Source organism: Saccopteryx bilineata, chromosome 1 (genome assembly GCF_036850765.1).
Source record: "Saccopteryx bilineata isolate mSacBil1 chromosome 1, mSacBil1_pri_phased_curated, whole genome shotgun sequence".
NCBI classification, from domain to species: domain Eukaryota; kingdom Metazoa; phylum Chordata; class Mammalia; order Chiroptera; family Emballonuridae; genus Saccopteryx; species Saccopteryx bilineata.
Window position 1 is genome coordinate 299,023,494 of NC_089490.1, and position 27,268 is coordinate 299,050,761.

Consider the following 27,268-nt stretch of genomic DNA (forward strand, 5'->3'; position numbering starts at 1 on the left):
GCTGCTGAAACTCTTTAGGGTTAGACAGACTAAGGGCCCATCATTGGCACTGCTGTGTGCTCACCGTGAGACCGCGGGCAGCCAGTCTTTCAGTGCTGAAATGCTCCATTTCCCAACTTATGAAATGGCAGTAATAATGTACCTATTTACTTTCTTGTTCATTTAGCCAAATGCCCTGCATGTTGGATGCAAATATGCATGTCAGTTTCTTTCCACTCCACCCTGCTCTCCGCACCCCACTTCAACTCACTTTTAGGAGGAAAAATGTAAAATGAATAGCTATTGGACAGACGTTCTGGGTAGATCAGCAGCAATGGGAAGAAGAATGAGACTTTTTATTAGGAATATTGAGTGAGTTCCAGAAGGACAGTAAGTGCAACATGAACAAAGAGAAGAATTTGACTCATTCATTTGTTGCATTCGGCAAATACCCAATAAATAATTCTTGAAAGGATACATGAATAAAGAAAATGAATGACAAGAAGGGGAAGGGTGAAGAAGCAGATGGGCAGAGTGTAAAGTAATACTAATATGTAAATATCGAAAGAAGATAATCTTATGGAAAGAGACAAAGAAAATGAGATTATGAGAAACTATATGTACACCATGTTTTAATTGGATGAAACTGTATTTGTATCACTAAAAGAACCATTAGTTATTAAGGGTTGAGCACAACCTTATGAGATATATTGCTATATGCATATTTATTATATTTTATTTGGCTATAGAATATACCAAAGGTAGGGTGTCAACCTAAAGTATAATGCTACAAAATAAAATGCTTTGACAATGTAAAGCTATTTCTTTCCACGGTAAATTAAGTCATTTGATTTGGCAGGTTTTACTGATTCATGGAATATTGCTTTCTAATTTATTTCTTAATCAGCTCTAGATACTCTTTTCTTATTGTTCTCATAAATTAGGAGACCTTGTAGTCCTGCACCTTAGCAAAGATTTGTCTTTTTAACCTTTTTTCCTGTTTGGGAAATGGTTACCACAGGAACATGCTTGTCTTACCCACATCCTGAAGCAGCTGGTACGTTACTTTTGCAGGAAATTGTAAACTTTAATTTGGAGTATGTGAATGCCTTGCAGTGTCGTTTATCTTGTTGATAGCCTTGACTGGTTTTGGGGGGAGGGTCGGAAATGAAAATTACATCTGGATTTCTGATTTGTATTTCCATGCTCTGCTGCTTTCAACTGCATGATGGGAAACATACACATGCAGGTGTTAGGATGCACACACTGTAAACTGTCTTACTAATCATTCCCTATTGTTAGAGCTTCTTTGTCTCTTTTCAAGATCTTGTTAAATGTTACTGCATACAAGTAAAAAAGTAAATGTTTCAACTTGTAAAATATATTATTTGGCTTAAATAGTCTTTCACAAGACACAGAGAGACAGCATCCTGGTTTAGCTAAAGGAAACAGTTGTTTATATTTATTATTGCTAAATTAGCTCGGCCTTTTAAATCCTCAAGTAAATGGGTAACTTAAAAACTAAACTTCGCCCTGGCCAGTTGGCTCAGCAATAGAGCGTCGGCCCAGTGTGTGAAAGTCCCGGGTTCAATTACCAGTCAGGGCACATAGGAGAAGCACCTATCTGCTTCTCCACCCTTCTGCTCTCCTTTCTCTCTTTCTCTATCTTCCCCTCATTCAGCCAACACTTCATTGAAGCAAAGCTGGCCTGGGCACTGTCATGGCCTCTGCCTCAGGCACTAGAATGGCTCTGGTTGCAGTGGGGCAACACCCCAGATGGGCAGAGCATTGCCCCCTGGTGGGCATGCCAGATGGATCCCGGTCAGGCGCATGTAGGAGTCTGTCTGTCTGCCTCCTGCTTCTCACTTCAGAAAAATAGAAAAATACCAACAAAAAAAAATTAGTCTTCTAAAGGTTTACATTCTTGGTATACTTTATCTATGCCCATAAATGCCATCTTTAAATAACTAACACCTCCTGGTATTGAGCCCACACTTTTACAGAGTCAACTATTGTGTTTATTTTTTTTTCTTTTTCTTTTTTTTTTTTTAATGGGGTGACATCAATAAATTAGGATACATGTATTCAAAGATAACAAGTCCAGGTTATCTTGTCGTTCAATTATGTTGCATACCCATCACCCAAAGTCAGATTGTCCTCTGTCACCTTCTATCTTGTTTTCTTTGTGCCCCTCCCCCTCCCCCTTTCCCTCTCCCATTCCCCCCTCTCCCCCGTAACCACCACACTCTTATCAATGTCTCTTAGTTTCACTTTTATGTCCCACCTACGTATGGAATAATGCAGTTCCTGGTTTTTTCTGATTTACTTATTTCGCTTCGTATCATGTTATCAAGATCCCACCATTTTGCTATAAATGTTCCGATGTCATCATTTCTTATGGCTGAGTAGTATTCCATAGTGTATATGTGCCACATCTTCTTTATCCAGTCGTCTATTGACGGGCTTTTTGGTTGTTTCCATGTCCTGGCCACTGTGAACAATGCTGCAATAAACATGGGGCTGCATGTGTCTTTACATATCAATGTTTCTGAGTTTTTGGGGTATATACCCAGTAGAGGGATTGCTGGGTCATAAGGTAGTTCTATTTTCAGTTTTTTGAGGAACCACCATACTTTCTTCCATAATGGTTGTACTACTTTACATTCCCACCAACAGTGTATGAGGGTTCCTTTTTCTCCACAGCCTCTCCAACATTTGCTATTACCTGTCTTGCTAATAATAGCTAATCGAACAGGTGTGAGGTGGTATCTCATTGCAGTTTTGATTTGCATTTCTCTAATAGCTAAAGAAGATGAGCATCTTTTCATATATCTGTTGGCCATTTGTATTTCTTCCTGGGAGAAGTGTCTGTTCATATCCTCTTCCCATTTTTTTATTGGATTGTTTGTTTGTTTGTTGTTGAGTTTTATGAGTTCTTTGTATATTTTGGATATTAGGCCCTTATCTGAGCTGTTGTTTGAAAATATCATTTCCCATTTAGTTGGCTTTCTGTTTATTTTGTTATCAGTTTCTCTTGCTGAGCAAAAACTTCTTAGTCTGATGTAGTCCCATTCATTAATTTTTGCCTTCACTTCTCTTGCCATTGGAGTCAAATTCATAAAATGCTCTTTAAAACCCAGGTCCATGAGTTGAGTACCTATGTCTTCTTCTATGTACTTAATTGTTTCAGGTCTTATGTTTAGATCTTTGATCCATTTTGAGTTACTTTTTGTACAGGGGGAGAGACTGTAGTCCAGTTTCATTCTTTTGCATGTGGCTTCCAGTTTTCCCAGCACCATTTATTGAAGAGGCTTTCTTTTCTCCATTGTGTGTTCTTGGCCCCTTTATCAAAAATTATTTGACTATATATATGTGGTTTTATTTCTGGACTTTCTATTCTGTTCCATTGGTCTGAGTGTCTATTTTTCTGCCAATACCATGCTGTTTTGATTGTCGTGGCCCTATAATAGAGTTTGAAGTCAGGTATTGTAATGCCCCCAGCTTCATTCTTTTTCTTTAGGATTGCTTTGGCTATTCGGGGTTTTTTATGGTTCCATATAAATCTTATGATTTTTTGCTCTATTTCTTTAAAAAACGTCATTGGAAGTTTGATGGGAATTGCATTAAATTTGTATATTGCTTTGGGTAATATAGCCATTTTGATTATATTTATTCTTCCTAACCAAGAACAAGGTATATTCTTCCATCTCATTATATCTTTTTCGATTTCCCTTAACAATGGTTTATAGTGTTCATTATATAAGTCCTTTACATTCTTTGTTATGTTTATTCCTAAGTATTTTATTTTTTTTGTTGCAATCGTGAAGGGGATTATTCTTTTGAGTTCCTTCTCAGTTGTTTCATTGTTGGCATATAGAAAGGCTATTGACTTCTGTATGTTAATTTTGTATCCTGCGACCTTACTGTATTGGCTTATTGTTTCTAGTAGTCTTTTTGTGGATTCTTCGGGGTTTTCGATGTATAGGATCATATCATCTGCAAAAAGTGATACCTTTACTTCTTCTTTTCCAATATGGATGCCTTTTATTTCTTTGTCTTGTCTGATTGCTCTGGCTAGAACCTCTAGTACCACATTAAATAAGAGTGGAGAGAGTGGACAACCCTGTCTTGTTCCTGATTTAAGGGGTAAAGACTTCAGTTTAGTGCCATTTAATATGATGTTAGCTGATGGTTTATCATATATGGCCTTTATCATGTTGAGATATTTTCCTTCTATACCCATTTTGTTGAGAGTCTTAAACATAAAATTGTGTTGTATTTTATCAAAAGCCTTTTCTGCATCTATTGATAAGATCATGTGGGTTTTGTTCTTTGTTTTGTTGATATGGTGTATTATGTTAACCGTTTTACGTATGTTGAACCATCCTTGAGATTCTGGGATGAATCCCACTTGATCATGATGTATTATTTTTTTAATATGTTGTTGTATTCGATTTGCTAGTATTTTGTTTAGTATTTTAGCATCTGTATTCATTAGAGATATTGGTCTGTAGTTTTCTTTTTTTGTGCCATCCTTGCCAGGTTTTGGTATGAGGGTTATGTTGGCCTCATAAAATGTGTTTGGAAGTATTGCTTCTTCTTCAATTTTTTGAAAGACTTTGAGTAGAATAGGAACCAAGTCATCTTTGAATGTTTAATAAAATTCGCTGGTATAGCCGTCAGGGCCTGGACTTTTATTTTGGGGGAGGTTTTTAATGGTTTTTTCTATTTCTTCTCTACTAATAGGTCTGTTTAGGCTTTCTGCTTCTTCTTGACTCAGTCTAGGAAGGTTGTATTGTTCTAGGAATTTATCCATTTCTTCTAGGTTGTTGAATTTAGAGGCATAAAGTTTTTCATAGTATTCTACAATAATTCTTTGTATATCTACGGTGTCCGTGGTGATTTCTCCTCTTTCATTTTGAATTTTGTTTATATGAGTTCTTTCTCTTTTTTCCTTGGTAAGTCTTGCCAAGGGTTTGTCAATTTTTTTGATCTTTTCAAAGAACCAGCTCCTTGTTCTATTAATTTTTTCTATAGTTTTTCTGTTCTCTAATTCATTTATTTCTGCTCTGATTTTTATTATCTCCTTTCTTCGGCTGGTTTTGGGTTTTCTTTGTACTTCTTTTTCTAGTTCCTTAAGGTGGGAAGTTAAGTGGTTCACTTGGGCTCTCTCTTGTTTATTCATATATGCCTGAAGCGATATGAACTTCCCTCTTATCACTGCTTTTGCTGCATCCCATAGATTCTGATATGTCGTATTGTCATTTTCATTAGTCTGTATATATCTTTTGATCTCTGCACTTATTTCTTCTTTGACCCATTCATTTTTTAAAAGTATGTTGTTTAGTTTCCACATTTTTGTGGGATTTTTTTCCTCTTTTTTGCAGTTGAATTCTAGTTTCAAGGCTTTATGATCAGAAAATATGCTTGATAGAACTTTGATTTTTCTGAATTTGCTGATGTTGTTTTTGTGGCCCAACATATGGTCAATTCTTGAGAATGATCCATGTACACTGGAGAAAAATGTATACTCAGTCACTTTGGGATGAAATGTCCTGTAGATGTCTATCATATCCAGGTGCTCTAGTGTTTTGTTTAAGGCCACTATGTCTTTGTTGATTCTCTGTTTGGATGACCGATCTAGAGCCATCAGCGGTGTATTGAGGTCTCCAAGTATGATTGTGTTTTTGTCAGTTTTTGTTTTAAGATCAATAAGTAGCTGTCTTATATATTTTGGTGCTCCTTGGTTTGGTGCATATATATTAAGAATTGTTATGTCTTCTTGATTCAGTGTCCCCTTAGCCATTATGAAATGGCCATTTTTGTCTCTGAGTACTTTTCCTGTCTTGTAGTCAGCATTATCCGATATGAGTATTGCTACACCTGCTTTTTTTTGGATGTTATTTGCTTGGAGTATTGTTTTCCAGCCTTTCACTTTGAATTTGTTTTTATCCTTGTTACTTAGATGAGTTTCCTGTAGGCAGCATACAGTTGGATTTTCTTTTTTAATCCATTCTGCAACTCTGTGCCTTTTTATTGGTGAGTTTAATCCGTTTACATTTAGTGTAATTACTGACACTTGTGAGTAACCTATTGCCATTTTATATCTTGCTTTCTGTTAGTTTTGTGTCTTGTTTGATCTTTCTCTTTCGTTTTTCTATCTTTTGTTTTTATTTGGTTGTATTCCATACATCTTTCCTCTGTTGCTATCTCTTTTATCTCATGTGCTTCTGTGGTGGTTTTTTCAATGGTGGTTACCTTTGAGTAATGAAAAGGGTCCCTACCCTGTTCATTGTAGCAAACTATTTTGTGAGTACTTTTGCACTCCATCGTCCTTTGCTACTGTTAATCTCCATCTTCTCCCCCCCCTTTCTTTTTGTTGTTGTCACAGTATAAATTTGGTTTTATTGTGTTCTTCTTGGAGCTTTTACTTGTGGCTCTGTTTTTTTTTTGTTCTTTGTATCTGATTGGAGAACCCCCTTTAGTAATTCCTGGAGAGGGGGTTTTCTGATGATAAATTCCCTCATCTTTTCTGTATCTGTGAATGTTTTTATTTCTCCTTCATATTTGAAGGATAGCTTTGATGGGTATAGTATTCGTGGCTGAAAGTTTCTCTCTTTCAGGACTTTAAATATTGTGGTCCACTCTCTTCTAGCTTGTAGAGTTTCTGCTGAGAAATCTGATGATAATCTAATGGGCCTTCCTTTATATGTTGTATTCTTCTTTTCCCTGGCTGCCTTGAGAATTTTTTCTTTGCTGTTGGTTTGTGTCAATTTCATTATGATATGCCTTGGAGTAGGGTTGTTGGGGTTAAGAAAACTCGGAGTTCTGTTTGCTTCTTGAACTTGAAGCTTTAGTTCTTTCCACAGGCTTGGGAAGTTCTCATCTATTATTTGTTTGAGTATGTTCTCCATTCCATTTTCTCTCTCTTCTCCCTCTGATATACCTATTATTCTTATGTTATTCTTTTTGATGGAGTCAGATAATTCTTGTAGGGCTATCTCATTTTTTTTAATTTTTGAGTCTCTTTCTTCTTCTCTCTGTTGTGCCTCAAGTTGCTTATCTTCTATTTCACTAATCCTCTCTTCTATCTGACCTGTTCTATTAGCTAAGCTTGTTACTTTGTTTTTCAGATCATGAATTGAGTTTTTTATCTCTGTTTGATTTGTTTTTATAGTTTCAATTTCCTTGGACATATATTCTTTGTGTTTATTGAGTTGTTTTCTGAGCTCCCTAAATTGCCTTTCTGTGTTTTCTTGTATATCTCGGAGGATTTTTAGGTTTTCTATCTTGAATTCTCTGTCATTTAGCTCCAAGGTTTCCAATATATTAAATTTTTCTCCATAGATTTTTCCTCATCTAGCTGTGTTACCTCTCTTTCTTTTGTATCCATGATATTCGATTTTCTCTTCCTTAATGGAATCTGAGGGTGGTTTTGTTGATAGTATTAATGAGATTTAATAAAGAATAAAAAGTTAAAAAAATTAAAAATCGAAGAGTTGTTTTTTTTAAAAAAAATTAATAACGAAATAAAGAAAAATAAAATAAAATAAAAATTTTTAAAAAAGGAAATTATTCCCCCCCTCCTTTTTTCCTCTCCTCTCTTCTCCCTTCTTTCTTGAGAAAATCTTGTGATGAACTGTGAATTATAACAAACAATGCCTGTAATGGAGGGCCTGAATTGGGGAAAAGTAATAAAGGGGCAAAAAAAGAAAAAAAAAGAAAGAAAAAAGAAGGGGGTATGGACCCACAAAAAACAAATAAGGAAAAAATTTGGGTCAAGAATAAAATGATTTGCTTTTAGTTGTTAGTTGTCTAAGAGTTATGATGAGAGGAATAAGAGGAAAACAGAAAAATGGGGGGACAAATTAAAAAATTACTATTGTATTTAGTGGAACAAGAACTAGATAAAATGGAGAGCCAGGGATGGGAGCACTGCTAGTGAGTTAAAAAGGTGAAGTAAAAACTCCCCAAAATGCCACAAACATAAGTTTGAGTCCCAGATAAGATAATTTGTTTGTTATTGAGGTTTGAATGAGAGGAGATGTAAAGGAGAAAGGGAGAAACTAATATAGAGGGAGAAAAGAAAGAGAGAGAGAGAAAAAAAGAGGAAACCACTAAAAGAAGAAAAAAGAGGAGAGAGAGAGAGAGAGAGAGAGTTAAGGGTTTTGGAGTGCAACCCTCATAGAGAGAAAGGAAGAGAAGAGAAAAGATAATGGGAGATGTAACACTTATGGGTAGTGTAGTTCAAGGAGAGGAGAGAGTAAGACCGGCAGAGAGTTATTCGGCCAAATTGGAGGGGGAAAAAAATATCAAGAATGAAGATAAGAGAAACAAACGAACAAATATAATAAAATGGGATAGGTTATAAAGTCTGCAGATTATTCTTGATTTTGAGAGGTTATCTTCTTTTTCTTTTCTCTCCCTCTTCCTGGTTGGTGACTCTGTACCCCGGGTTCTGCCCTTTTGGCACGCTCATGTAGGGGTTTGCAGTTGATAAGTCTCTATGGCAATGTCATGTATTGTGCTTTAGTCTCGTTGGCAGTCGAAGCTCATTAGCATTTATAGGCTCCGACAGTGAGAGAGTCCGTGTTCCTGGAGCCTTTCTCCTAGTCTTTCCTTCCTCAGTTAGTAGCCTGATAATCCAACTATGGGGTTGCTGCTGCCTCTGCCTGGATAGTAAGAGGCTCAAAGAACTGGCAACTCCCCACTCTATTTCCACTCAGCACAGGGCTCTGGGTAAGGCTCAGTCAGTCAGAGCTGCTAGCATAATCAGGCGGGGTTTCCGCCCACTCAAAGACCTCTGGCTCTGCCACTCTGTCCTGTAACACAGGCGGGCGCCCACTTCCGGGGTGCTTGGAGGAAACTCTTGCTCACTATCTGCGCGCGCAGACCAGGATATCCTGCCAGCAGTCTCACGCTCTGAGTGAAACCCCCAACCGCATGGAAAAGTTGCAGCGTTGGAATTGGCTCTCGCTCCGTCCCCGTGCGCGGCTTTTGCAAGGCGCTGGGGCGGGCCCGAGATTCCGCTTTGGCCCACACAAAGGCCCCTGACTCTGCCCCTCTGTGCGATAACACGGGCGCGCACTGCCGAGGCACTCGGAGGAATCTCTCGCTCACTATCTGCACGCGCAGACCAGGATATGAGGCCGGCCGCGTTTCCCTCTGAGTGCAACCCCCACCAGCACGGAAAATTTCCACCGTTGGAATTAGTTCTCGCTCCCTCTCGTGCGCAGCTTTCCCAGGGCGCTGGCGCTGCCCAGAGATTCTGCTTTTGGCCCACAGAAAGGCCTCTGCCTTTGCCTCTCTGTGGGGTAACACGGGCACCCACTCCCGGGGCTTAGTAAGAAATCTCTCGCCCACTAACTGCACGTGCGCCTACCAGGAGATCGGGTAAAATGGCTGCCCCGCTTGTCTTTCTTTGTTTGGGTTTGGTGCGAGTGTTAGCTTGTATTGCCCGGGTTGCCACAGGATCAGTTTTTCCTCGGCTTGGATCTTCGTGCCACAGCCTGGTTCGGCCGTTTGTGCCGCGGCCTGGATCTATTCACTCCCTTTGCCCGCCTCAGTTTCTATGTTCACAGTTACCAGAGAAAGCCGCCCTGTTTAGGTTAGTGAGGAAGGCGGAGCATTTCTTACTCCCTTTTTCCTTCGGGGTTTGGTTATATATTTAGCCAATTTTTCACTCGACCATACCTTCGGGTGTATTGCAAAGCATCTGGAGGCTCCAAGTATAGGTTTTTCTGTTTCTGGTTGAAGATCTTGTTGAGTTTTGGGGGAGATTTATTGGTATCACTTCCTACCCCGCCATTACTCTGACGTCATTCCAACTATTGTGTTTAAATACTTTAAATGTTATATGTGAAAACTGGCATTAAACAAAATTTTGCTCATTTACACATCATCATGTAGCTGCCAAAACTTTGTCTTGTATTTCTTAACATTATTTCCTAAATCATCACACTCCATTGATAGAGTGACTACTGAGAGAGCTCTAGTGCAGGAGTGGTATGGCCAGAAATATCATTCATTTATCATTTGTGGGAAGGAGAAGGAAGAGCATCCTGGAACAGCTGGACCCTACTGGGATTCCCGGACAACTGCCACAGGATGACAATGAGTTATTTAATAGAGAGGGAAGAGCCTTGAAAACCCAGAGGCTGTGGGCAGGTGGCCCAGCCAGGAGCCTAGCTACTCAGCTCATTGGTGGCACAGCCCTCGCCCTGCAGCCAATGGTTTACAATTGTGCAATGGACTCCTCCTGGGAAATCCCAAACTCCTCCAAATGCAAGTCCTTCTCAGGAAGCCTTTGCCCCAGCACACTTGGCAATTTGCAGAGCTCTCCTCTGCATGCCGACAAAGAAGTTTTAGTTGGAATTCCCACCATTTGGAAGAAAGCTGGTTTTTGTCCGGCACATTAGCCATGTTGTTTTAAGTCAGCTAAGTTATTTTTTTGTTTGTAATGGAAAATTACTGTTTAAGTTCATGATTACTTGAGCTTGCTGTATGTTGTACTGCACATTTTTATCAGTAGCACTGTTGGCTTATGACATTCCACTAACGAGACTTTAAGAAGCATTTGTACATATTGTGGTTTAACATTCATGCTCCTATTATGACAGCAGACGTATACACACCCATCTCCAAATATGTCTATACAATGACATATGGTCTGGTTTTTACCCACTAGAGAATAAGAATATGGGACTAAATAGACCATGGGGTGGTCTTCCTATAGATTTGTTTGACTGAAAGGCTCCAGACACTATCTTGTTCTAACTCTCAACTCTAGCCTTTGGTGTTGATCTGGTGACATTAGACTCAACTTCTTAGCATGAACACTCCAGCTCAACTCTTGCCTTGCTCCCTGGCCTCCCAGTGAATGACTCAATCTTCATAGTTTATTATTTAAGCAAGTTTTCTTATAGGCAGAATTCAGTGTGAAGCCTGTGTCACTCAAATGATATCACTGAATAACTGATCCAAGTGGTGATAGATTTTTAGTAGCAGGTGAGTGTTAAGGGAATGTGAATAGACCACCTTTAAAATTTTTATTTAAAAGGTATTTATTGCATTAGTCTAAGCAGTTTGCCATAAGAAAACACTGAAGACTGGGTGGCGTGGACAATAGGAATTTATTTCTCATACTTCTGGGAAGTCCAAGATCAGGATGCCAACAGACTCACTTTCCTCGTGAGGACTCTCTTCTAGACTTGTGGTTGGCCACCTTCTCATTGTGTCCTCACACCAAGCAGAGAGAGAACTCTGTTCTCTTTTCCTCTTTAAAGGACAGTCCTTCCATCATGGGACCCCTACCCTCAAAACCTTATCACCTAATTACCTTGCAAAGTCCCCACCTCTAAGTACCATATATATGATACCATATAGAGCCTCAATATATGAATCGTGGAGGGACACAATATAGTCCATTACATACATGTTTACTCGGGACACTTCTAAAATACTTCAAAGTACAAGCTTACTAGTCAAGTGTAAGACCCCTTAAATTCCAATGAAATGGCTGTTTTATTGTCTTTTGTTTCCTGCTGAGAACAAAGTCTTAATTTAAATGCCTTATTTTTTTTTTTACTATGAAGATATGTTTATTTTGATATATGCAGGAGAAGTATAACTTAAATTTTAAGTAGAGTAAGCAATTGCTTACATGATGGAAACTGAGGTAATCTGTCTGACCTTCTACTTTAAAAATTATTTGCCATTGTACCTAATGCCACACATTATCACTTCTTTGGATTAAGACACCAGAGGCACCTGCTAATATACAAATGCTTCCCAAGATAAGCAACAAGAATCTGATCAGCCTCGAAAATAAGAGCTATGAGAGAAGATTAGTTCTGAAAGCAATATTCCCACTATGGTTCTAGTTTAGTTATGTTATGCACTTGATAGTTGTAATTTCTCCTATTTGCTTAGAGTTTTTCCTCCAACTCCCTAAATTCCTCTTGGAATGGTAAGACTATCTGGCTTTTTCAGAGCAGACCTCATTGTGTGGCTGTACCTTAGTGAGGTTATCAGTATGCCTAGAGTACTCATTCATGCTTATCAAACATAGTGATATTAACTTGCAAAAGAGAATATTAATATTTTAATTTTCAAAGGGAGCCATAGTTGCTCTAGGCCTGTGGTTGCCAAGAAACAAGGCTATCTTCCAGCTCTTGCTGGCCAAGGATTTCAGAAAGCTCTAGTGGATTTGGTAGTGGACTTACGATTATGGAGTAGAGGGACTAAGGGGAACTTCGGTCATGGAACCCAAGACATTTCAAGAAACTTGAATGGATCCAGAAAGTGTTTGGATTTTGGTGTGGGGCAGACATGTTGGGCTGAAAACCAGGAACTTTTCCACCTGGAAGACCCTCCCACTTCCATTCCCAGGGCCTGTCAACAATACACTGTGGTACACTGGACCTATAGTCATCTTGGATACATTGGTCAGTGCCACCTCTAAGCTTTTTTGGGTGTGGTTTATACCTCTTTTAGGGATGAGCCTTAACAGTAAAACCAAGAAAATGGAGTAACAGTGGTCATTACTATGAGAGAAGGTATTCTGTGTGGAAATATTTCATGTGAATTTTGCAATGACAATATAGGGAGACCAAGTCATGGTGTCTACATGACTCGTGACATCAGAGAAATTTCAACCAAGTGTGTCCCTCTGACTGTCCCTGGCTGAGCAATGGTAGCAGATAGGTAAATTAAGAGGTAGAAGCTTCTGGGAAAGTTTTTGAGCAGAAAAACTATAGAAATTGGTATAGAAGTGATCTAAAGGGAGACCACCACTTCCCTGATGAGTAGAGCATTGTTTGAGCAACTAAGGAATGAAGTTTATTGTTTCTATAAGAAGGGTTACCACCTCCAGAATTGTCTCCTTTCACAGGGAGAGATCTGATACAATGTTCAGTGTGATGCTGTCTCGAGGGTATGGGGATCAGGAGAAATGCAGTAGCCTTAAGAGTCTTAATTTGTTTTAGACCCAGGCAACTGTGCTGTAACAAGCATTGGACTAGCTGCACAGCTGCTATAATTCCCAGTGTGCTACATTCAATTCCCTGGAAGGGCTATGGTGGTTTGCCAAGGCAGAGAATGAAACCAGGAGTATGAACCTGTCGTTTTGGGGTGAACAAGATACTTCTCCACTGAGTCACTTTGAACCTGTCTGGAATCAGAGTGCTAAGCAGAAATGCCTCCCTATTTTTTTTTTTTCATCTCATTTGTCACTGAATTGCAGCAGCACTGAACTATAAGTTGTCAGGACAGAGGCTCTCTAAAAGGGGCTTAGTTTCAGTTGCTCCTGGTAATCAAACCTGCAAGACAAACGATCAGCCTGATTATTCTGCCTGCCTGATACGTAAGTAATCGGTAGCTCAAAGTTTTGGAAAAAGAAGCCTCCCACTTCTCACAGTGCTGAGCTTTCTGAATCTGAACTTGTTAAAGCTAAAGTTGTTGGGGCACATAGTGAGATCCCAGGGTCTCTGAAGTGTAAGCCTCTCTTTGACAGTGAACTTCAATCACATGCTGGGGAGTTGACCATGGTCAATTTGAATTTCCCTCCAAAATAAGCACAAGTTAGATGGACTCTGTTGCGTGGGTCCTCTTTTGTGATAGGCTAGAGTTAAACATGTATGTTTCCATTATAGTAGATCAGAGCAGATTGGGGTAAGGCTGCCACTGCTGGGACAAAAGTGATCAGATTTCTGAGTGAAGGCCATTTATTGGAATTAGGACCAGGTCTTTAGATTTCTAAATGAGCCAGAATTTACCATAGGATTAACTGATAGACAGGCATAGGCTGCTAACAATTTTGCTTCTAGTCAGAACAGTCTGCACATCAGGATAGTAGGAAGAGATAACCGCTGCCTTTCTCTGTTTACCTTGGAATACGTTTGCACTTCCTGTCAATAGACAGGTGGCCCAGACTGAGCACTCGAGCACAGAGACGCGTGGAGGCATACCTTCTCTCTGGCGGTGCACCTACCCTGCCAGCGTCAGTGAGAGGCGTACATTCCTATGCCCTCGGGTCCTCTGGAATCTAATGGCCAGACTGGCAAGAAGGTGTGGCCAGGTAGCTAACACAGAGCCCACTCCCTGACAACTCTGAGATGAGAAGTCAGAATGTAGCTGCCCATCAGCTAGCTGACTTCTCCTTTCTTCCTCCTTGTTAAGGGCAGTACAGGGAAGTATCACTCTTCCGCTGAAACCTGGCCATCAAGCAGGTCTCACACAGTGGTCAAGGAACCACACCGAGCTGCCAGGTTACATGAGCTGAACTTCCCATCAGGCAAGGCATCCAACCACCCTTTCTGCTTCTCCTGAGAATCATGGGTGGTTATCAAGAATTTTAAAATATGAATTACAAATTCAGGCAGTTCCTCCACGTTCCCTTGGGGTTTGGAGGCTGTTGGAGGAGATAAAGACTGGGAAGGACAAGCAAGGAACAGAGGCTCTGAAAGCTACAGAGTTTTACCCTGGTTCTTCATTGTAGAGTATGGCTTTTCTCTGAGTGCCAGATTCCCAAGCACAGTTATTGGAATATAGCCACTGGACTTTCCATGTTGCCATAGCAATAAGTGTGTTTCTGCAACATCTGATTATTCCTGGTAGGAGACACGTCAAATCCAAACAGAAGGTCAGCCAGGATTGCTGGTGCCAGAAGTTGAATTCTTAGAACTGGAACCAAGATTGTCTAGATAGTTTACCTGAGGGAACCAGAAACAGGAAGAGGCAGAAGTGGGCCCAAGGCAAGTCCTTTGGGTAGGCCAAGGATCAAAACTGAGGTTGAATGAGAAGCAGACTGGAAAATGGAAATGAAGCCGGCAGGTTGGAAGCTAGGCAGAACTGGAACAGAACGGGTCACAGATTAAAGGCTTGGAAGCAAAATGAGGAGACCCTAGGCAATGGCCACAGACCAAGCTGCAAGATCTGCCCTTTATTTTTATCATCCGCCCGCCATGCGGTGGTATACGGCTGTGCCAACCTAGTTTAAGAGACCCAAGGCAAATATCCAGGTAGACACGTGAAATTAATCAGCTCACAAACAGCTTTCTATAGAGCATCCTTTACGTGCCATTCGCCCAGGCTGCTTCTGCCCATTCCAGGACACTGTTAAGTCTCTGGCAGAGCTTCTTATAAAGTCCCAAACGTATGGATTGTTTACGATTTATTACATTTTGACTGAGATGATTTTTTTTTTTTTGCCATAAAAAGGATGCTTTGACTTAATGTAGAAGTTCTCTCGAAATCATACTACAGACCATTACTTCTAGAAAAACTTCTAGAACTAGCTCATGTCATGCATGGTGTGTGGATTCTTGCTAACGTCTATCTGTGATAACAGCACTTTCTGATCTTGTTTCTAAATTGGGAGCTGGGTTGTGTCTGTCTGTCTTATTTGGGAACCTAAGTCATCTTGTACTTAATCAAAACTGCTGACATTTAGTATCCATGTAGTTACTCATTATTTAGTTCACATGTACCACACCTATACTGTTGACTGATTAATTAATGCAGTCAATACGTATGGAGGGCCCACTCTGTGCCAGCCCTGTGCTAGGTCTTGGTAATATGAATCTGATTAAGATAGAAAGCCTTCCCTCATTCTGCTCCCTGTTGAGTGGGAATAAGAGAGAGACCATTCCAGGACATGATGCTGAATGTGGACAAGCACATTATGGGGAGACATTGGGAGGGATGAGTTTCAGCTGAGTTGTCAGTATGAGTAGACATAAGTTGGTTTAAAAGTATGAATTGAAAACTGACCTAATGCTGTGAACTGTGAGTTTATTTTTATACTCTATCTTTGTATTTTTTTATTTCAAGCATGACTTTATTTAATTTCAAGCATGTAAACCAAATTAAGCTCAGGAAGTATGTTTTGGATGTCTAAGAGTCACCTGCCTCATTAGAATTTTCTGGTAACTGCTAAAGATACCAGTACTGGGTATATCTAAAAAACTTTAAAGGAAATACATAGTTGTCTAATGAATTGGAATATTATACATGGGCTATTGGGTTGTGCCTTATTAATCATTTTCTGCCCAAGGTGTTTGAGCATGAGTTAACAAATTACCTTATGTCCTATTCACTAAAACTTTTACTATGTATACAAATTAACTATTAGTTGGTGTGTTTTTTAATAAGCTTAAAGTTTTATTTCACTTTGAATAATCACACTTAGTTTTACTTGATGAGTTTTTTGTTTGTTTGTTGTTGTTGTTGTTGTTTTGTATTTTTCTGAAGTGAGAAGCGAGGAGGCAGACAGACTCCCGCATGTGCCTGACCTGGATCCACCCAGCATGCCCACTAGGGGAAAATGCTCTGCCCATCCGGGCCATTGCTCCATTGCAACCAGAGCCATTTTTTAGCGCCTGAGGCAGAGACCATGGAGCCATCCTCAGTGCCTGGGCCAACTTTGCTCCGATGGAGCCTTGACTGTGGGAGGGGAAGAAAGACCTATGTGCCCTGGCCAGTAATCGAACCTGGGACTACCACACGCTGGGCTGACATTCTACCACTGAGCCAACCGGCCAGAGCCCTCGATGAGTTTTTAGTGATTTACATTATAAAAAAATTAAAACACAGTAAAATGGTAATTATACAAAAAATGTATTTTCTAAGCTACTATAAAATAAGCAACTCATAACTAAGATCTAAAAGCAATCACACAAATAATGTCTACAAAGGTGAGTAAACTGAATCTTTAAATTATTACCAATTATGAGAAATTGCACCTAGAATCATGTTAGTTTAAATATATACTTTGATAAATGCCTACTCAGTAAGTCTCTGGGTTGAGTCACTGTTAGCATCAAGTTAAGGGTTTGCTCTTCCTGTTTGCAGACGTCTGAGGTGAATCCTAGATGGTACTTAGAGACACGGAATCAGGACTGAGGGTTCCTGGTGTCTTGTCACATAAATAACGTTTATTTTTTGTTTTACAAACAGTGAATTGAGACTAGATTAATTTATAGATCACAACCATTATTTATTTTTTTTAATGGAAACACAACATAATAAATATGATGCAATGTTATACAATAGAAAGTGAAAGACTTCACCAGTAGTAAGAATAAGGTATTTTATAAAACTAGTGTTTTCTGTTTTACATATACTTGCACATAAATAACAATGTAAAATGTATTTCTTGTGGAGAATCCTGGTCAAAAATGTTTGAAAGCCACTGTCTTAGAAGACACGGTACAAGTGGTAATTATGTTTAAAGACTTAAAGAGAGACTAAGAAGGTTGAGGAGTGTTCACGGGGATTCAGAACAATAGGAAATGGAGAAATCTGGTGAACTGGTTGACCTGAGAGGAAGCCTCCAGTAGCTGAAGAAAAGTTCGTCATGATGAACATAAATAGAATGTCCCCTGGAATTTGAGGATTGGTAATGGCTACAACCACCCTTGAAGCTGCAACTACAAGCCTTAGTTGTATTTCAGGCATTGCAGACTGTCTTCTTTCCCTCCCTTTCTGCAGAGTGGTGTGAAATATTAACCACAGGAGAAGCAGAATGGCTGCAGCTTGATCACCCTGGTGGGGTGGAGCTGTGATGCAACAGGTATTGTGCTCCGAAAGGAACATAGCCTCGTTTTGTGAAGTTACCACCTGTGGTGTTTCTTGAAGTCAGTTTATTAGAAGCATCTGCGCTAAGTTTTTGGCCACTGTATGAAGATAATCTGTCAGTTGTTGGATTTTATTATCTTTAGGTAAAAAGATGGCATTTCAAGAAAACCCCCAAGTAAACTAGCAGGAGTCAAAAACAGTCTAAGTGTTGTAACTTCTAGAGAGTTCTTTCTCTCTCTTAGGAAAAAAGGCAGTGTCCTGTGTTTCTGAATGCATCAGTAATTGAATTGTGAGACACTTAGAGCCTACCAGACTGGGGATATCTGAGGCACTTCAGGCCATGGAGATGTTTGTCAGGTCTAGCCATCTATGAAGACAACGCCGATTATATGTACTTTCTGACTAGTACTATCACTCTACAAAAAACACAAAGTCACTGCTAGATATCATTGGCATAACCCAATGTTTGTTGAATATTGTGCTAATGGAACTCACATTTTGTGGACTGTTGAATGTTTCCCAAGACCCATATTCTGTTAACGCGAGTTCATCCAAGTGAACAAAGTCTGCCCTTTCTTTACAAGGATAGATGATCCCAACTTGGAATTTAGAAGAGAATGAGGTATACTTGCTTTGTTTTAAGGGTGATCATGTTCAGAGAAGTAAATAAAATGTGTTGAGAAAACCATGCAGCTCCACCAGCAGCATCCAGTCTCCTGGACAATTTTGCAGTCAAGGAGGGAACCTAGTGAGCTGACCACATGAAAGATCTTAGGTGTGCCCTGGAAGCATGCACATTTAAACACGTTGTTCTCAAGCAGGTGCTTTCTGTAAATGCTCATGATACTTTTAGCCATGGTACTAACAAGGGGACCAAGGACAATGACTTATCAGGTCACAAGAAATGAAAGGATATGACAAACTAGAGATAACCAGAATCAGAAGTCTAGGTAACCTTGAAGTACCTACAATGTGATACAGAGAACCACATGAGGGTATTGGATCCACGCTGGAAAGCTGATTGTTAGGTCCATGTAATCTGAAAACCCAAAGAATTAAGGAATACCATGGTCCCAGGAATTCAGAACTTAGTTTCTAGAAAGGTCCATATAGGTCAATTAATAAACATAGTACTAGTAAGTGTTGTGACTTTTAACCAAGGGCAGAAGCTGTTTATTCTGTTTTAATTTATGATCTTTGTGTGTAAGTAGACAAGAGGTGTTGGTAGATCTTGAGTCTTGCTCATTTACCTTCTCAAAAATACATACTGATGGTCTTTATACAGGTACAATAAAAATAAAGAGATCTAAATTATTCATTATATATGCATGTCAGTTGACATTAATTAGTGTTAATACCAAGGAGCATCTCCACACATCAAAAGTGTCTTACTAAAGCAATCGTTTATACCGGGTGATACTTACCTGGTGTTGCCCGCTCTAAGCATCAAAGTTCTTAAACTAATAGGTATCTATGGAGTAATAGAATTATATATTAATATGAATTATATATTTTATGTAACTTTTCTCTTGTATATAATTATAATATATAAAAGTAAGTAAAATAGGAATCTAGTAAAATTTTCTGATTCTTTTTCATTAACAAACTAGAAAATCTTGCCCTGGTCGGTTTGCTCAGTGGTAGAGCAGTGGTCTGGCATGTGGATGTCCCAGGTTCAAGTCCCAGTCAGGACACACAGGAGAAGCACCCATCTGCTTCTCCATGCTTCCCCCTCTCACTTCTCCAGCTCTCTCTTCCTCTCCTTCCCCCTCCTGCAGCCATGGCTTGATTGGAGCAAGTTGGCTCCGGGTGCTGAGGATGGCTCCATGGCCTCTGCCTCAGGTGCTAAGATCTCGGTTGCTGAGTAACAGAGCAAAACCCCAGATGGGCAGAGCATCACCCTCTAGTAGGCTTGCCAGGTGGATCCTGGTTGGGGCACATATGTGAGTCTGTCTGTCTCCCCTCCTCTCACTGAATAAAAAATAAAAAATAAAATAAAAAAGGAGGGGGGATGACTAGAAAATCTCTTTAACTAATTGTAGTTAAACTAGCAATTTTTATTCTGGTCTGAATTTATCTATTTTTCCAGTTTTGACCTCCTTTTCACTCATCATGTTCTTGTTTCAACCTGAAATGTTTGCCTTGACTTACCCTTTATTCTTGGTCTTCAATTGTATTTTTATACTGGTTCTGAAAAATATGTCCCACCAAATCCTTGATCTGCCTTTCTCCACAAGTCAAACCTCAGTTCTTTCCCTAGTTCAGCTCTCTTCATGGTCAACATTCTATCCCATTGTGTTTGGCCACATTCTACAACTAATTCAGTGATGGAAGAGGGCTTTATTCTGCCCTCTTTGTGAGGAAGCATGCCTTTCTGATCGGGGTGCAAGCTGAGCATGGTTCTCCCACTGGGCAGAATTGTGGATGCTGTCACCCCTCCTGTGTGGCACTATCATGTGCCTCCAGCAGCAGCTTAAGAACTTCTTAATTGAGCATTTCAAGTGAGCGGTCACACATAGGCTACATGGAACAAGCATTTCTTTCAATCTTCACAACCTCAAGAGACAGATATTATTACCATGCAAAGATGAGGGAATTGACTAGAGTACAATGCAAATAAGTAGCAGAACACACGTCATCTGAGACCCAGACTGTTTCCTTTAGAATGGGCTAAATCATTGCAAGACACAAAATCATTAGACATTGGAAACTTTTCACTTAAACTTGGCCTTGGCCTTATGACCTATTTTATTTTATAGTAACAGATTTCTCTGATTTCTGTTGTTTTATTTGGTTATTTTCTGATTGGTCACCTTACATTCAATAATTATCACTAGTGTAATTAGAAGTATAAATGACTCCAATGAATGAAAACAGAAGTAAATAATCATAATGCAATCTATAATCAAATATTTTCAGCATTTAGTTAATTTTGAACACTGTATATTATTATTATTATTATATTACATACAGAATATTTAGAAAGACCAAAGGCATTAAGCTAAAACAAAATTTTACAAATAAAGGGTGGTTTGTATATTAGTGACAGTCAAATGTAATTATATTTATATACTAATAAATTCCACCAATTTTAAAGAAAAACCTATTATGAATATATTTTTTTCCTATCTGTTGGATTATTTGCTTCAAAAGTACTTTCTTATCTCTTGTGTGGTCATATCAGAAATTCTGGCACCAAACCAGGCAAGCCATCTATAGTATAGCATTTACTAATTTGACAAGTTTTATTCTGAGCAAACATTTTTTTTTGTCAAATAGTGGATGAATATGAAAAGAATACTGATAAGAGAAAATGCAAGAACATAGGCATGCGTTATTTATAAATGGCATATGTATATACATCTAAATATACTATAAATATAGATATATATTTCTTGATGTATAGTCAATATAAAAACATATGCTATCTTTCTTTAAAAAAGACCTGACAAGGCTATGCAAGAAATTCAGACGAGTAGAAGTTGACTGATGTTTCTTAAAGAAATGTGAAATACTCTGTCCTTTGTTTTTATCCCTCTTCGGTTTTCATGGGTACATGTATTGCTGGGGGCTCGTTTTCTTCCCTCAGTCGATATTGCTCCTGCTATCCCAATTATTCGGAATAAAATGACTCAATTAAGATAACTGGGAGCAAGTGATATAATAGAAGAGGTGCTAATAGAACTGACCATTTTTAATAAGATTTGGGGAAGACATGATTTTTTAAAAATCTGATAAGCTGATATATGTCAGAATTTATAATTTTCAGCACTATTGAAATAATACAACAGGGTTTTTTGAAGTCTGAATAGTTGGATAGATTATGTGCACTAATATGTACAAGTATATAATTTTAAAATATTGCAGAAATGAAATGTATTGCTACTGTTTCTGAAATATTGTGGATGAAATATCTACATAACAAAATTGTCACTAATCATGTTACTAAATTTGTTTAAATGCATTGAAAGTAAGTTTTGAAGGTCTTCGTGTGACTTCAGAAAAATACCATCTTACCTAGTTTTTCAATCAGCAATTTGTATATGTTATATGCTGTCTTATTTGTTTTGTATACCTTAATTATTTTTATCATTATGGCAGTGATATTATAGCAACTTTGGACACTAAAATTACAATAAATCAATGTGTTAACTTACTCTTCCACCAGTATTGAACGAGAAGTATTACTAATATTTCTTTCTGTGTTAGGCAAAATTATTTTATTTACTATGATGCATCATTGTTCTATTTAGATATCTTTATTAGTCTGAATTTGAACATTTCTTCAAAAATTCATTGGCCATTTAATTCTAATTTGGGGACTTGCCTTTTTTTCTGTTGGGATATTTTTCTTTTTCATATTATACTTAGAGCTTTTATATACTAAGAATCTTCGTCAGACGTGTCTTACAGACACTTTTCTTTTGTTCTTGATGTTGAAGTTACGTGTGTGCTTGACAATGTCCTGGATATTTAATTTTTATATGATCAAATTTATCAACCTTTCCTTTGCAGTTTTCAAGCTTAAAAAGACAGTCCGAGAACACATAAATACCCAGATTTTGGTGCTTTTATAATTTCTTGGTTATATCTTTCTTTCTTTTTTAATCTATTTTTATGAAAATTATAAAGCTAACATATTTTTTCAAATATATGGCCAGTTATTCCAATACCAGTTATAAGTTGATCATTCTTTCTCTGCTAATGTGAAATATAAATCCTGTTAGGTACTAAATTCTTATATATACTTAGATCTGTTTCTAGAATTTATATTTTTGTGAAGTGATATTTTGTTTATGCCACTCAATTTTTTCATTACTATATTTTTGAGCATTTTAATATCTACAAAAGCAACATTCCCTTATTACTTTTCTTGTTTTTAAATAAATATTTGTATTTATTATATTTTTTTCTCTGTTTAATTTAAGAATCATTTGTCATGTAACCTTATAGGAAAACAGAATGACACTAGCATTTTTATTTACATTACATTATCAGAGTGATTTGGGGAAGAATTAAATGGTTTATATATTTTTTCCCCTTCTTTTTTTTTTGTATTTTTCTGAAGTTGGAAACGGGAGGCAGGCAGACAGACTCCTGCATGCGCCCGACCAAGATCCACCCGGCACGCCCACCAGGGGATGATGCTCTGCCCATCTGGGGTGTCGCTCTGTTGCAACCAGAGCCATTCCAGCGCCTGAGGCAGAGGCCACAGAGCCATCCTCAGCGCCTGGGCCAACTTTGCTCCAATGGACCCTTGGCTGAGGGAGGGGAAGAGAGAGACAGAGATGAAGGAGAGGGGGAGGGGTGGAGAAGCAGATGGGCGCAGATCCTGTGTGCCCTGGCCAGGAATCAAACCTAGGACTCCTGCACCCCAGGCCGACGCTCTACCACTGAGCCAACCGGCCAGGGCTAGTTTATAATTTTTTAATTTGCTCTTTATTCAAGTCATTTTTCTTATACTCCATATGACTTTAAGACTTTCTAAGGTATATAGGTTCTTTATATATTTCTTGTCAATTCTAATTTTTTAATTAGTTTTTAATTGCAAGCAAATAGTTTGATTTCTGCTGAATAAGCAGGAAAAAATTACTCAAAATATGTTGGGTCGTTCAGTGAATAAGTAGTTGGGTTTTCGAACTGGGCTCAAGGTTATACTTCTAAGGAGAATGATCAGAACCACCATAACAAGAGGAATTGTTACTACTGCCACCTCCTCTGAGCTGTTGCAGTCCAGTCACAACAGCTACCTCTTGCATGAGGAATTCAGCGTACAGCAGTCTCCACTTCTCTAGGAACATTGCAACTTTTGTCTTTTCCTTATTTATCCTGGTGAGAGCTTCCAGAACAGTGTGACTGTTAATGCTAATGATGAGCATCTTTTCCTTATTTCTGTTTTGAATGGAAAAAAGTATCATTCATTTTTGTTCACTGCATACAGGTCCTGAGAGTGGTAATAAACTCATCCTTCAGTCATTGCATATTAAGAGATTTGCTTTGTCTTGTTTTCATTTTATTTGTATTTTTTTCTCATTAGAAATACATTTGGAATTCCATCAGATGCTTCTTGGTCAAAATGATCATACAATTTTTAAAACAACTTAGCCTATTAATGTGAAATAACAGTAAGTTTTCTAGTATTTCTCCTTCCAGGTATTTATGAAATAACTCTGATTCATCTTGGTGAGACAGCTTCAACATAGTCGAGAGGTTATGAGCACGTGCGTGTTCTGGAATCTAGGCTTTGCCATTGCTATTTGTTGTGAACACAGACAAGGAATTAAGTTTCTGTAATGCTCAGGTGATTCTTCTGCAAAATTGGAAAGATATACTATTTTTGTAAGGGTTGTGTGAGAACTATGTGAGATAATTCATGAAAACAACGTTATATGGCACATAATATGTAGTGAATGTCAATTATTCAATAGTTTCCTTACTGTCTCTTAAAATAATGCTTATTTTGTTAATATCATAGGCATGATTCTTGTAAAGTATTTTCCAAGAGAAGTTGGCTTGTAGTTTTCTTTTTGGATGTTGTTTTTGTCAGTTATTTTGATTACATGATGTTAGTTTTGCCAGGTGATCTAGAAAGCTTTCTGTTTCCTTCCATTCTCCAGAAGACTCAACCACAATTAACATTTTTGTTTAATTAAGGAATAAAAATTTTTCTGTAAACCATCATGATCTTCAAGTTTCTTACGGATAGAGTTCTTTGACAACTTTTCCATTTCTTTCATGGCTTTCATCTTTTTAAATGTTCCACTTAAATTAAGTGTAATCATTTGTACTTTCTTAAAATATGGTTTTTACCATACTGTAATAATCTCAAATTTATTATAGTAGAGTTTTACATAACATTTCTTAAAGATTTTTAAGACTCCTTAAAATCATTTTTTTTCTTCTGATATTACAAAATTGATACTTACTAATCCTCACCTTTGTTCAGAACTAGTAGCAATTTCATTATTAGTATTACCATGGACAAGTTCTAGAAATATATTAATAAAAAGTGTCAATAGTTTGCTCTCTAATTTATCAATTTCCATTTTTATGAAACCCTTTCTCTTTATATATCTTTATTTTCTTTATTTTCCTATTTTAATGCCTAATTTATTTCCCTTCTTTCTTAATTTTAAGTCAAGGTATTTTATGCTAAGGAACTATGACTTTACCTCTAAGTACATATAGTTTGTTCCTATTCATATTTTTAATAAGTCTATTGTTTAATGTTATTTTTGGACATTTTTACCTTTAACTTATCTACATCAAGAATTATTCAAAATGAATGCTTTCAGTTTTTTGATATATATATTATTCATATTTTTCAAAAATCAATTTCTGCCCTGACCTGTGGTGGCGCAGTGGATAAAGCGTCGACCTGGAAATGCTGAGGTCGCCGGTTCGAAACCCTGGGCTTGCCTGGTCAAGGCACGTATGGGAGTTGATGCTTCCAGCTCCTCCCCCCTTCTCTCTCTCTGTCTCTCCTCTCTCTCTCTCCCTCTCCTCTCTAAAATGAATAAATTAAAAAAAATATTACTTTAAAAAAAAATCAATTTCTAGTTTTAGTACACAGAGCTCAGAGAGTGTGGTCTGTCTGCAGTTTTTTATTTTTTCTTTTCCTTTAATTGTTTGAACATTTCAGCAAACAAACTGAAAAAAAAATGGAAGTCAAACATGAACACTACATTGGGCATGAAAGTTTTCTTATATCTTTCGTACTTTAAAATAAGTGTTGTACTTGCATAAGATAGCAGATAAACTATTACTGTATTTTATCTTATTTGATGATAGTATCAATTTAAGTATCTTAATGCTCAACCTGGACTACAATTTGTCTCAGTTAAATCAATATGTCTTCTTTGATAAACTGTTACAGATTTTAGAATTGGGTTTTTTGTTTTACTTTTCTGTGGGGAGCTCATTTTTCTGCTCTCTAATATGAAAGTATTATTCATTTACACAATATAATTATTTAAAGTAGTGATTAGCTTTTGTTGGCTATCATTTGTATTTACTTTCAGTAGTCAAAAAAAATTTTTAAAGCAAGTGAGAGGCAGGTAGGCAGAGAGATAGACGACTACATGTGACCCTACTGAGATCCACACATTAACTCCCATTCAGGGAGTTCTGCCAATCTGGGGTTGCTGCTTGGCAACCAAGCTATTTTAGTACCTGAAGCGAAGTCATGGAGCCATCTTCAGTGCCCAGGGACAACTTGCTCATTCGAGCCATGGCTGTGGGAGGGGAAGAGTGGAGGGAGGGGAGAAGAAGCAGATGGTCACTTCTGTGTGCCCTGACTGGAAATTGAACACAGGACTTCCACATGCCTGGCTGACTCTCTACTGCTGAGCCAACAAGCTAGGGCAGTCAAATTTCATAAACCTAAATTCCACATTTAAGACTATTTTGATTTTGTGTGTTTCATTGTTATTTTTGCAGAACATGGTTGGAGAGTGGGCCTTACCAGAAGAAATGGTTCCTAATGTACCACCCTCTAACAATTGCATATTGGGCCATGTAATTCAGAGACTAGTTGAAAAATCTCTTCCCCCTCAAGTTGAATCAACAGTGCCTGAATTACCTTCATTTGCTATTAAAGGGTGCTTACTAGGGAAAACATTTAGTGGAAAAACTACTATTCTGAAGTCTCTACAAAAAGGTAAAATTCCTTTAATTTATATTTGTTTTTCTTGGATTCTAGTATCATTGACTCTAGTTGTCTGTAGAAAACATATAAGGATCTGCTGATACAATAAGAAAATCTGTCATCAAGATTTTATAATAGAATGATCAAATAATTTGTTTCCAAGGAAGACACTTAAAAGTATAGAATCATAAACTGTGATTGTCCCAGGCAAACCAGGTTATATGGAAATGCTATATAATGATGGTATATAGCATAAATAAAAATAACAAGTCTTAAACTTTTCCTCATAGATTTTATGTATTTTACCAATAGAAGGCATAGATATTAATAATTTGTTACCAATACAAGAAAAATCTACTTAAAATTGTATTTTTTTTTAAGTGAGAGAAGGGGAGATACTGAGGCAGACTCCTACATACACCTGACCAGGATCTACTTGGCAACCCCAATTAAGGCCAATGCTCCAGGGCTGAGATATTTTTAGTACCTGAGGCTGATTCTAGCTCCAACGGAGCTATCCTCAGTGCCTGAGGCCATGCTCCAAGCAATCAAGCCCCTGGCTCTAGAAGGGGAAGAAGGAGAGAAAGGGGAAAGGGAAGTGGGGAGAAGCAGATGGTCACTTCTCTTGTGTACCCTGACAAGGAATCAAACATAGGATATCCATACGCCAGTCTGATGCTCTATCCACTAAGCTGCTGGCCAGGGCCTAAAATTGTAAATATTTTAATTCTTCATATTGGTTGAGTTTTCATACCGTCTTTAATAAGCCTTTGGCTTTTTCTATAGAAGCTCTTTCAGTTAGAAGCAAAATCATAGTTTTCCATTTGTTCAATTAGTTTTTATTCACTATTATAATATTACTATTGTTTTCACTGGATAGCTCAAAGTTTGCAGTGAGGCCTGTCTTACACCATCTCAAGGCAAATAAGGGTAGGTCATTATTGAGATGTTAAAAAGCCACTTGACAAAACCACAATGAAATACTACTTCACATCCACTAGAATAAGTGTTGTTGTTTTTTACTGTAACATGACAAGTGTCTGTGAGGATGTAAGGATATTGGAA

General features: G+C 38.0%; 1 protein-coding gene and 1 non-coding gene across 2 annotated transcripts in view; one reads left to right on the forward strand and one right to left on the reverse strand.

The window, feature by feature from the left end:
* The window catches only part of SPEF2 (sperm flagellar 2), a 167,731-nt gene that overhangs the window by 40,914 nt on the left and 99,549 nt on the right, over positions 1–27,268 (forward strand). The window contains 1 exon segment of the mRNA XM_066244327.1: positions 25,996–26,215. Coding sequence (XP_066100424.1) covers positions 25,996–26,215 — 220 coding nt within the window.
* TRNAP-GGG (transfer RNA proline (anticodon GGG)) lies at positions 22,894–22,969 on the reverse strand. Its single transcript has one exon. It is a non-coding gene; the product is annotated as a tRNA-Pro (tRNA).